This window comes from Mugil cephalus, chromosome 7 (assembly GCF_022458985.1).
Source record: "Mugil cephalus isolate CIBA_MC_2020 chromosome 7, CIBA_Mcephalus_1.1, whole genome shotgun sequence".
NCBI lineage: Eukaryota > Metazoa > Chordata > Actinopteri > Mugiliformes > Mugilidae > Mugil > Mugil cephalus.
The window spans coordinates 12,593,099-12,605,093 of record NC_061776.1 but is presented as its reverse complement, the minus strand read 5'-3'; the positions used below and the strand labels follow the sequence as shown (position 1 = coordinate 12,605,093).

At 38.1% G+C, this 11,995-nt stretch overlaps 1 protein-coding gene across 2 annotated transcripts; it reads left to right on the top strand.

Moving 5' to 3' along the window:
- Positions 1-3,927: 3,927 nt before the first annotated feature.
- Positions 3,928-11,045, top strand: atp6v0b (ATPase H+ transporting V0 subunit b). Of its 2 annotated transcripts, none has more exons than XM_047589323.1 (9): positions 3,928-4,065; positions 4,154-4,258; positions 5,424-5,472; positions 5,631-5,714; positions 7,037-7,114; positions 7,826-7,895; positions 8,264-8,315; positions 8,657-8,847; positions 9,083-11,045. In XM_047589323.1, exons 2-9 carry the CDS (start codon positions 4,174-4,176, stop codon positions 9,107-9,109), a joined length of 636 nt encoding a protein of 211 aa, XP_047445279.1. In that variant the 5' UTR covers positions 3,928-4,065; positions 4,154-4,173; the 3' UTR covers positions 9,110-11,045. The 2 variants fall into 2 exon arrangements, with proteins under 2 accessions (XP_047445279.1, XP_047445280.1); XM_047589324.1 differs by having other exon boundaries at positions 3,942-4,065; positions 4,157-4,258.
- Positions 11,046-11,995: the final 950 nt, after the last annotated feature.

Here is an 11,995-nt window from a genome sequence, read left to right as displayed (position 1 = left end):
CAACCAGTTTAGAATCATCAATGAACCTAATGAGCATGTCTTTGGACGGTGGGAGGAAGCTGGAGTACCAGGAGAAAACAAACCCACACAGACACAGGGAGAACGTGCAAACTTCTTTACAGGACCTTACCTTCTTGCATATATATTTATATATATATATGTGTGTGTGTGTGAGAGAGAGAGAATGTGTATGTGTATATATATAATTCCTCATTAGTAGGAAAATGTCATCACTGTTTTTCTACAAGGTTCTATAAGGCTTTCCCCCATTTCTTCTTCAGTGATGCTTAAATTTTATTAATTTCCTCCTCCTGGTCTTCAATTTAGGAGAGCTTGTGTATATTATTGTTATTCATCACATTACTTCTCATTGTGTATTGGGCATTTTTTATATAATTGTCTCTGTTAGTATATTCACCGAACTGGAAGTTTTATTGAATATTTATGTGAAGGACCTGGTGCTGGCCTCAGTGTCCCTGTATTATTCACATGGATATTCAGTTTTATTTTGTGTCCCTGTCAGAATGAAGAAACATCAGCTCCACAGAGATCCTCGTGTCACAGCAACTTCATTAGTAACCGGTGCCACTTACCACCCACTTGTTACACATGGATCTGGATCAAAATGGAGTTGGCTGGATAAAACCCTGTTTGATAAATACCAGAAGAAAATTAAAATGAATTTGGGGAATATAAGCCAAAAGAAAAGGTGAAGAACACATTCAAAGGGACAAATCAAAGATCCTGCAGCAACATCAGGAAGCAATGTGTTCTTATGTATGTCTTTGTCCTTGGTGAAAAGCCTTGTTTTGTGCTTAACCTTAACCTTGAGTGTCATTGTTACAAAAAGTTATGGGGCATGGTTAAAAGAAATGTCTTCTATCACTTTAAAAGCAGGGAAATGAACAGCGGATAAAGCATGCTGGCACCCACTCTTTTGTCCACCCATCCTTCCACCCTGAGCTCCTCCCTCCACAGCCTTTGTGGCTCCATGATTACTTCTTTCTTCACTCCCGTCATGAGTCACTGAGAGTTAACCTCTGGGGTCATATTAGATGGGAAGACAGTTTAGATGAATGAATGGTGAGTCATAAGGGTATTATCTTCAGTATCGCACAGAGATTTGGTACAGGACATATTTCTCTACTGGTTCTTACAGCTTTTGAGCTCCTTTCATAGTCAGTCACGGCATGCAAGTCGTTTAGCAGTAGACATGGCAGAATTATGGTCTACTGTTGTTTGGGCTGAAGGGCACGGATGATCCTGCTGTTGTTCGGCATGAGTTTATGAGGAGAGCTCAACATAACAGTTGAAGAAAATGCACCAAGTGTAGGCGAACATAAAAAGAGGGCCTTTGAGCAACTACATCTTCCACCACCCAGGACGCCCGACCACACAGAGAAGACTGGCAGTCAGGATCATAACACAAAGTTCTGATGGATGAGAGCAACACACCCTCATGTTTAGACACAAGAAATGTGAACAGTAGCAATAAAACAAACAAAGAAACAAACAAAAAAGCACAACTAAATTCCAAATTTCAACAACTGTTAGCAAACATCATATTCTAAATCTTTAAGAGCATAAGGCGGATGTTTGGGAAGCTTTTGGTTTGGCTAAATACAAATCAAGAGGTGGACTCTGCCATCTTGCCATCTTAGAAGCTATTTTTAATGAACTATTCAAATCAATAAATATCTGGAATGACAAGAAGATTATGTCGAGGGTGTATTATTAATTCAGTTATGGATATTAAAATGAATAAGTCTTTTCAGGTTGGTGGTTAAAAGAATGCAAGTATTTTCCTCAATGATCAATTATATTAACAAACAAAGCCACTCGCAGAGAAACACAGTAGGTCAGATTTGCACCTGAATTGTTGGTAAAAGCTGCCAGTTTTTCATTTTAAACAGAAAACGCTCCTTCTCGTTGGCTGCTAATATCTTTCACAATTAGTGCAAAGTCTGTGTGCTTACAGTATATAGCAGAAAATACAAGCTGATGCATTGGTAGGAGTGTCAGTCTCTCCTGATGCAATCTGCACAAAACACTGCGATAGACTTGGGCGGATATAGTGGAATAGTGCAACAACAATAGATAATAGTTACAATACTTTTCCGGTGTTATAAAGGGAGGTGTGCTCCAACAACAGTATCCTTTTCACATGAGAAACATGCTGTTCTTATTATTTAAAGGCTCCTCATTTATTCTTGTTTTTCTTTTCCTTGCAGAATCTGTGACAGATACATTTTTGACATGCAACATGAAAAAGTCAATTTTCCAATCTTGCCTTCACTTTCACAAAGAAAGTACAGAAGCCTAGTGTCTGCATTCACTAAACAATACTTCAGTTGACAAACAGAACAGGCCTTGGATTAGATTAGAACAGCTTTTCTCCTTTGGGTGAGGTTGTCAGCTCACATGAGAGTACATGTGCTCCATTTGCTTTTACAGGTGTTTCTAGATTGTTAAATGAATGTGCGTGCTTTATGCTAGTACAAGTACAAAATGAACCTCTAAAATGTCACAAAGAGGAAAATTGATATAATTTATTTTACAGTTCTGCCTCTGTTCTCTAACTGTGGATTCCTGCATAAAACCAAGCCCAGTGGCACGTGCACGTATGAATGCACTGAGGATCCTGCAATAGACAGAGTTAGTGGTTACTACAAGTTGCACGATGGATGACCGCGTGGTCTTTGGAGGGAGAATGACAGCGTCTATCGCTTGGCTGGTGAAGCTGACAACAGGGTGCATGGTCCTCATTAAATCATTTCAAATCTGTGATTGAAGAAATGACAGAAGTGATAACCTTTACAGCTGACTGACTGATGTGGTCTCATGGGCGAAATCTGCCACAAATTGCCTATAATTATAAAATGAGGAGGGGGACAGTGCCCTTAGAGGTATGAATCAATGTCAGACCTGTCGTCAAATTAGTGAAGAGGAAGAATGAGTTTGCTCTGTTGTTTGGCTGTTGGCAGGCTCATTGCACAGCCTGTTTTTGTGCGGTTGTTAAGCTTTTATTTTAGGTAGATAGATGGATAGATAGATCCGGAGGATTAATGAATAAATAGTGCAAGGTCACTGAACTTTTTATTAGATGCTTTTCAGACCAAACAGAAGAAGCAGTAGAATGCAGAATTTAAGCTTTGGGGTGGTAGATTGCTGCAAAATCTGGTTGTGTTGCATTGTTGCATTTTAACTAAACAAACAAACTACACAAAATATCAAGAAGAGTCTTGGGTAAAATAATTGTATCCTCTGCAAAATGTTGTATATTATATTATATTTTTTTATCATTTTATTATATTTTGTTGTATATTAATATTGCACAATATAGTGATTAATATTTCGGTATGATAAAAGAATACTTTGTAAAGTAACCCTGACTTCTTTATGTGGTTTGATTTGTTTTCGTTCAGTGGCATAATACACAGATTTTTATTCATACCTTTGCACAGGGAACAACAGTGCAATATACAAAAATGTAATATGAGAATAAGATAGACAAGAGAAACTATATATAAAAAAAGTTAATACGTTAATATTATTTATTTATTGCATATTGTACCGGATTTAAGAAACTAACCAAAACTTGAAAATAAATAAATGAATAAATAAAACAACTAGTCTAAATCGAGGATTGAGGTGGTAAAAAGACATATTTTGTACGATGAAACTATGCCGACAGTTTTTATAAAGATCTCTCAGGTGTGACAACAGTGACATCTAGTGCTCATTACATACACTACATGTGTTTATTTGGATTGGAATGCAGCCTTTTAGGACGCATTCATTCAGTACAACTATGTAGGTGACTCATTTGTACCTTATCATGTGCATACTGTAAATTTAACCGTACTTTGGTATGAGCTACTGTGTTAGATGATGAAGTAAACACTTTTATTTAACACACTGTGGTTACAGGATTGTGACACCAAGAGGATGTAAAATGATTTAGTCGAACGCGGCCCCTCAGTCCTCGGTCACATGCTTGTCAACCAAGGATCAGCTGACATCTCCCAGCTTCTCCTTTTGATGCTCTTCCTCCTCCGCCGTCTGGTAGCGCTTCTTATATCGGCGTTATATTTCTAGCCATACTTTTTTATTTAAATTTCAAATTTTAACCGAGTTTATCTCTGTGATCCAGCAGGTTGCATTGCAGGGTCGATGCTGCTAGAGTGGATGATGAACGGACACGCCATTCTTTACACGGGGGTCACTTTGGCCTTCTGGACTACCATACTAATCGTCGGTAAGACTCTCTTTTTCGCTTAAATTGGCTCGGAGTGACAGAATTGATGAGTGGAATCACGTATTTCCCAGACTTATCCCACAATATTCGTGAAGTCAATGGGCATTTTTTGTTAAACACGACGCGTTTTATCGCATTTTACGCCTGTGAATGGGGACCTGGCTAAATCTTGGGACGAGAGCGGTTGCGACTGGTTTGTTTGTTTGCTAGCTAGTACTGATAGAATTGCTAAGTGAAAATTTGGAAATAATTGCATAGTATCCATTCGAGACCATGGTGTTGAGTATTTTCATAATGCATGTTTTAATAATATTTGACATTATTATACCAAAGGGGCCCTGGCTTAAATTTAAGTTAGCATTAGCTAACTGTTAAGCTAATGTCAAGTAGCCTGTAGCTAACCCCTTGCACCAGTAAATGTCAGACTTTAATAGGGTGACCAGACGTCCCCAATATCAAGAGACATCCACTGTTTTGGATGACATGTCCTCCGGCGAAAACTGTCCCCGATTTTAGCGTTTTATGAATGAGAAGAAAATAATGTTGCGCGTTCATTGCAGACACGGTTATTACGGTAGCCGGATATAGCAATTTAAATATGAATAAAGATCTCAAAATAAATGAAACCGTAATTGTCCCTGTTTTTAAATTTAATCTTGATAACATTTATTTATTTATTTATTTATTCCTATGTCTGAGCTGTAAATGTCCCCGGATTTCATTTCAGAAATCTGGTCACCTTAGGTTTAAAGGGTTTCACAATGATATTTCCGATATGTGCGGACTAGTACCACAATTAACGTGGTGGTTGTGGTACTAGTTGTGTGAAATTGCTGTGTTGCTTTTCTTTTTTTCGTGTCGTTTGACTCATTGAATTGCGCTAGCCTAATGTTAGCCTAATGTTAGCCGACTGGCTCCAAACAGGAACTGCAGCAGATTTCACGTGAGGGTGAACTATCACAAGGCACCTACAACTTCTTTACATGAATTTAGCACATGTGTGTGTATATATGTGACTCTGTTTGGAGCAGGGGACCGGTTTATTAACACAGAAACATACATGATTAAACGACTGCTGTCTTCCCACAAGGAGCTTTTGATGTAAACACACATCTTTGCAAGTTACTCCACATTCACATCAGAACGATCCCATTTGTTTCCACAGGAATCTGTTACACCATCTTTGACCTCGGATTCCGCTTTGATGTGGCATGGTGAGTTCGTGAAGACACACATTTACTGCTGAATATTGTACAGCTAGAGCAAAGTTTTCTTTGACTCTTACACAGTTGTGACTGTTGCTCAAAAGTTTGTATCAAACGTCGACGGATATTTTGATCCTTGCATGTGTTCTTTACTTCTTTACTCACAGGTTCCTGACGGAGACTTCTCCTTTCATGTGGGCCAGTCTGGGCATCGGCTTGGCCATCTCTCTGTCTGTGGTGGGAGCTGCCTGGTCAGTACTTACCGTGCACACTACTGTATATAGCTGTATATACAAGAATAATGTCTCAGGCTTTTCGACTACATGATGGTCTAAAAGGTCTCAAGTAAAGTTAAATTTTAAGAGTAAATTGTCTGTATCATAGACAGAAGTTGGAGGCCTTAATGTTTTAGGAGTCTCTTCTTAAAATACCTAAAAAGAAGAACATGTTGTGTAAAAGTGGAACTGGAAAATCCTGCTATTGGTAATACAGGAAGAGTTGTACATGCGCTATGACTGGTTTAGGATCTGAAATAATGTGAATTGTAAGCTGGGATGCCAGTCTGCTGCTGCAAAAACACTTCTTACAACTGCGTGTTTAAATACGTCGTGTCAGAATTCACACTAGGAAGCTCATCCTGTTCGGAAAACTTCGATTTGTGCGTGAAAGAAGTAGTGCAGAGATGGAAGAAACTGCACCAAATGAAATCATTTATCCACAGCCGGTCAGAGAGTCTCCCTAACAGGCGTCCTTTGATGCAGGATCAGCTAAACAGCTGCAGATAAATGAATAAATAACAGCCAGAGCCACATATGAATCACGCCGCTTTCTGCTGTTCAACACAAAAATGGGCTCGGTTCGTGTTCATCGGGACGTATTGAACGTATTATGTCCCTATTTAAGCTAAATCTGAACTATATGTTGCTCGGTTGAATTCCACATTAAAGGACATAACATGTCTCTTCTGCAGAAAGTTATTAGGCACCTTATTTGATCTTGTAATATTCCTGTCATTTATATTGAGTATGTTGCTTCTCTCAAAGTCTGCATTTAGAAGTTAATTATTTTTTTGGGTCCTTGTAGCTTTGTTGGCCCTTTAAAAACTATTGAATGGTTATTGTCGTGTCATGGATGCTTTTACATGATCACCAAACGCACATCATATTACTTATATGTAAATTTGGGAAGAACTCTGAACACGCTCTGCTCCAAGCAATCAGTTATATCTAGAGATGGCAGCATTCATTCATTACATAGGCAGCCTGTGTAGTTCCTGCGTCATACATTCACTGTGTAGTGAAAAGTTCCACTTGTATATTCTATGTATTTTCAGATAATCTTTTTTATTGTGTTCTGCAGTGTAGTAGTTGGAGTAAGTTCAGCAGTAGATGCAGTTATGGTAGTAATTGTCTCAGAATCCTATTTTGCCTGTGTTTGCTAAATCTGTGTATAATGACGATGATGATGATGATGATGAGCTGCTGTTTAGTTTTGCCTTTACTGGATCTTCGGTTTTCTACTGTGTGTAAAAATGTCTCGCTGATTATTCCTCGTGTGTTCGTTTGCGTCACAGGGGGATCTACATCACTGGCTCAAGCATCATCGGTGGTGGTGTCAAGGCTCCACGTATCAAGACCAAAAACTTAGTCAGGTGCAGTAAACTCATTTGGTGTCAACACTGTTTAGACAAACTCTCTACTGTTTTATAACCTCGGGACCTTTTCACAGCGGACATCTTGACTCGTCTCATTAATAGAAGCCATTAAGTCTTTACTGTTAGTTTAGAGGTTGCTGTAAACTGAAAGTAAAAGTGACTAAACATCTCGGCTGTTTGTAGGTATTTTACAAAGCTCACAAGAGATTTCTGTTGTATAGTTTTATAACACTGGTCTAAACTGAATCGTGACTTAGTGTTGTTTTTAATTATGTTAGTTTATAACTTATTTAATTGAAACCTTCCAGCAACCAGGGTTTTCTGTGATTAGAACCAATATATATATTTACTCTGCATTACACAGAACGATTTTCTCCTTTATTTTAAAAAACCTCCAAGACAGATATATATGTTTTTCTCTTGATGCAGAGATACTCAACTGTCAACATATAGACCTAATTTTTTTGTACTTAATACAGTTGCACAGTGCAGTCGTAATCTAGAAGTACACAAGGTTAAGATAAAAAAAAAAAAAAAAAAGCCTTTATGAGTCACCGGGGAAGAAATGTGGTGAATTCACAAAACAGAAATTCAGATTGGGTCTCGGATTAAATATTAAATGATCAAGATCAAATTAGGGGTTAAAAACACATGTTGACATGATGCATTTTCACTCATGCTGTTTCTTCTTTTCATGTTTCCCTTTAGCATCATCTTCTGTGAAGCCGTGGCCATTTATGGGATCATCATGGCTATTGTCATCAGCAACATGGCTGAGGTGAGTAAGAAAAGCATCGTTTCTGTTCGGTCAAACATAAGTGATGCTCAGAAAAACAGCGACTATAAGATATAAGATGGAGATAGATATAGTTTATTGAAGGAAATTTTTATGTTGCAGCAGCACAATAATTAAAAAATAAAGTTAAAGTTAAAAAAAGAGAAGAAAACACGGGTCTTAAATGTTTGCAATATAAAACAAAAAATAAAATGCAAACAAGTGAAAAGTTGCAATGATTTCCTGAACCGTTCTTTACGACAGAAAAGCTGAATGAGTCAAAGGCAGAAAGAAGTGAAGTTAGATTAAGATGCTGGGAAATGTAAAGGATGGATCATCATCATCTCATGTTGTTATGTTTCATCTTGTAGAACTTCGGCGGAACAACTCCTGATGCTATCGGGGCACGAAACTACCAAGCTGGTCAGTTTTACACCATGAACTTACTGTAGGAAATAATCTTCATGCTTAAATTCTCAGTTATATTGAAGTTTTTTTTTTTTTTTATAATTGCCTGTGGTTGTCATGGTAACGGATACCTTGATACTTGCAGTATTTGTAATAATGATAATGGAGTACTACATGCATTTTTTTTTTTTTTTAAAAAGGACAATAAATTTGATTTATTAAAATTAATTCACTTACTACAAATTTGAAGAGATTAAATGAATTTCTTATTTTAAGGTTGTGTTTCCAAGTCTTGTTCAACTGTGGATTCTTCACCATCGTCTCTGACTCATTCCTGTTTTTTCTCTGCTGTTTAGGTTACTCCATGTTTGGAGCCGGGCTGACTGTGGGCTTTTCCAACCTTTTCTGCGGCATCTGCGTCGGCATCGTTGGCAGCGGAGCGGCGCTGGCGGACGCCCAGAACGCCAGCCTCTTTGTGAAGATCCTCATTGTGGAAATCTTTGGAAGTGCGATCGGCCTGTTCGGAGTCATTGTTGCCATTCTGCAGGTGAGCGAGACAAATTGCTTTCTTTTTCTTTTTTTATGCATTCGCAGTTTTAGCTTCCCGTGGCCGTTCTCTGCCGCGGTGCTCGACAACAAATGACTGTTGTTGCAGACTTCTGAGAAGCGTCACACAAAGATAGTTACTCTTTCCACAAAGGCCCAAACAGACGGGTGTCGCATTAATACGAGCTCTTAATTGACTTGCTTTCTTCTTTTTTTTTTTCTCTCTCTCTCCTCAGACGTCGAAAGTAAAGATGGGTGACTAGACGATGAGTTCACACGCCGAGAGGATAACAACACTGCTGGAAAAAATAGGATGAATTATTGTGTAAATACATCGTAAATTATTTAAATGTCTATTTGCCTGGTGTTGTTTTTAACCATCATTCATGCAAGAGTGATACGTGCTACTGTCGTCAGGGAAACATGAATTTTTGAATAAGAAAACTGGAAGGGATACGAGGGAGTGCGTTTTCCTTCAACCTGCCTTTGTTCGTCAGCAGATATAAATAAGTTCACCCTTCAGCGGTTCGTCTCGTTGAGCGTCGTAAGCAGAAATGCAAATTGTGTGACAGATTTTAGGCGAAGAATCAGTCCGTCTCTAGTCTGGATAGATTTAAGATGATGATGTGGTTTTCTTCATTTTTTTTTTTTTAATTTCTCCAGCCACTCTTGTTGAATTGTAGTTAAAAATGACTCCAGAGTATTTGAATATATTTGTGCGTGCGTGTGTGTGTATGCTGGACATGTGATCTTTATTTTCCTGTAAAGCATGAGGGTGTTTATCATTGTGTCTGTAGCCTGGTCTGTCAGATTTTTTTTTTTTTGTTTGTTTGTTTTTTGTATTTGTTCTTTGCTAATAAGAAAGTGGCTCTTAATCCACCCAGTGGCCCCACGTACAGTATTTATCTGGCCTCCGGTCGTCATAGTGATGGATAACTTCTGGAGCTTTGAGTCGGAGTGAGGAGGTCACGGGACATTTGGCTTTTTAAGAGGCCAAATGGAGTGCGATCACAGCAGCAGATCTGCTCTAAATGTGTCATCCTGTCATTCATTCCTTGACTTCTTTAAAAAAAAAAAAAAAAATCTCACCATGATGTCTAAATTTGAGCCTCGCCAACAGATCTGCCAGCCGGAGCTCCAAGGTTGAGTCTGCTTTTTATCCAAGTTCTGATCCCTGATCCCGCAGTTTGTGTCGAGTATAAACCGAACACTTGCTATGATTGTACAGTGTTAGCTCTCGGGAAGCCAGAAGAAAACTTTTAAAAGACCAGTTGTGCATTTCAGTGTGCATAGAAATCACTAGCAGGTTTACAAAGAAACAAAGAGGACCTCTCCATGAAGCTGGCTTTTTAGGAAACTGAAAATCCTCAGTCACCCCTGAGCATTACATCCTCACTGTTTCTGTAGCATTGGCTTCATTCAACGAGAGATTACATAATCAACTCAATGCCTACAGATTGTTTTTTTAAATAGCCTTTTTTTTTCTCTGCAGAAATCAAATTCTACAGGTTTTCATATGTCTTTATCTTATTCAATTGTCCTGTTTTGAATGTTAACATTTGACTATTGTTAAAATGTCAATGTGTCTTTGTTTTCAAAATTAGTTTCAACATTCCTTAAACTTTCCTTCATGTGTGTAAAATTAAATCCTTCGACAGCGCTCGACTCCTGTCGCACCCCAACAAAATCGTCTAAGCTTCATAAACTTTCGAACACGTAGGTTAATAATACGATAAAAGTGAAGGTGGGTGCAGAGAGGGAAATGCTTTAAGGCTGCATCATTAAGTCAAATGTTTGACACGTTTGTTCACGCTCTACGTTCTTGGTGCACCGTTCCACAGAGGTGACAGACCACAGCTAATTGTGAAGCATCTCATCTTTTCTTGTGATTTTTCGCTCCTCTTCTTGAAGGAAACATTGAATCTGTCAAGGGGAGAAGAAGTCTTCTGTAAGTGTAAACCTGGCCTCATACATTATGAAATCCAGATACAACTGTGAGATGCCTTTAGTAAACCAGACTGTACCGAGCCCCAGGCTTTCAGTGACCGTAGATGATACTAGTGTGTACGTTACGTTGGCGTGATGGTGATTGACGAATAAAAGTCATTGTTTTGACATTGTGTACAGTAATAACAAAATCAAATTCCCTTTCTGGCTTCATAAATGTCCTTGAGAAAATAAAGTGGTTCCATTAATGTCTTTGGATTTTCTTTTTTTTGTGTGTGTGTGCTTGTGCTTGATGTCGTACTTGTGGTTTTGAAACATGAGCTCGCTGTGAATTAATTATCGCCGTGTTCACACTGTCCCACTAGATGGCGCTGAAAACCACATCTGTCCTGATTGCACTGGCGCTGAACCCTGAAAACGAAATTTATCTTCTGAATAAGAGCTGACAGTAATACTTTAACCATAAAAAATATACAAGCCATCATAGTAGTAGATTGTCACCAGATTTTACAAACTACGAACCTGGACGAACATGGCCCTGATGCTTAAAAAGTCAAACATCCTGTAGGAAGTCCACGTACATATAAATAAGAACTTCACGGCTAAGTTCGTGTGTCACATTTTTATATATTTTATCCAATATGAAAGCTGGTCTGTGCCTTATTATGACGGCTGGTGTTGCAGGTGGATTTTACGCGAATAGCAAATCCCATGTTAAAGAGAACATAAGAGCAATTAACTTAATATGAAATGTGCACAACTGAAATTCAAATGACAATTTGATGACTATAACTGACAGGTACAAATGTCTCGGACAGCTAACACCCACAAATACACACTTGGTCAAATTGGCATATTTCGACAATTTTGCATTTATTTACGTTTAGACAACAAGTTGAACGTGATAATTTGGGTTTTGACGATTTGAATTAAATCAAAACAATAAAATAAATATATATTTTTTGATTTGATATTAAAAAAACAACAACTTTTACTTGGTGTTATTGACGTCCTTGTTAGCTGTTTGAATTTTCCGTGGTAAATCGAGGTTTTTGTCCTGTGGCTCTTCCTTATAACGCGTTTTCTAAAAACATGGCAATTTGTTATAATTATTATATTATATTACTACTTATTATTTCCCATATGTTGCGTGGTGCCGGTCTGATAAAAAAAAAAAAAAAATGTAATAAAATTACTCGCTC

Bases quoted from the DNA above. Each gene is read 5' to 3' on its own strand.
- atp6v0b (XM_047589323.1), top strand. From the start codon at position 4,174: ATGCTGCTAGAGTGGATGATGAACGGACACGCCATTCTTTACACGGGG. The intron at 7,115-7,825 runs GTGCAGTAAACT...GTTTCCCTTTAG, and splicing joins AAGACCAAAAACTTAGTCAG to CATCATCTTCTGTGAAGCCG. The intron at 8,316-8,656 runs GTCAGTTTTACA...TCTGCTGTTTAG, and splicing joins GGCACGAAACTACCAAGCTG to GTTACTCCATGTTTGGAGCC.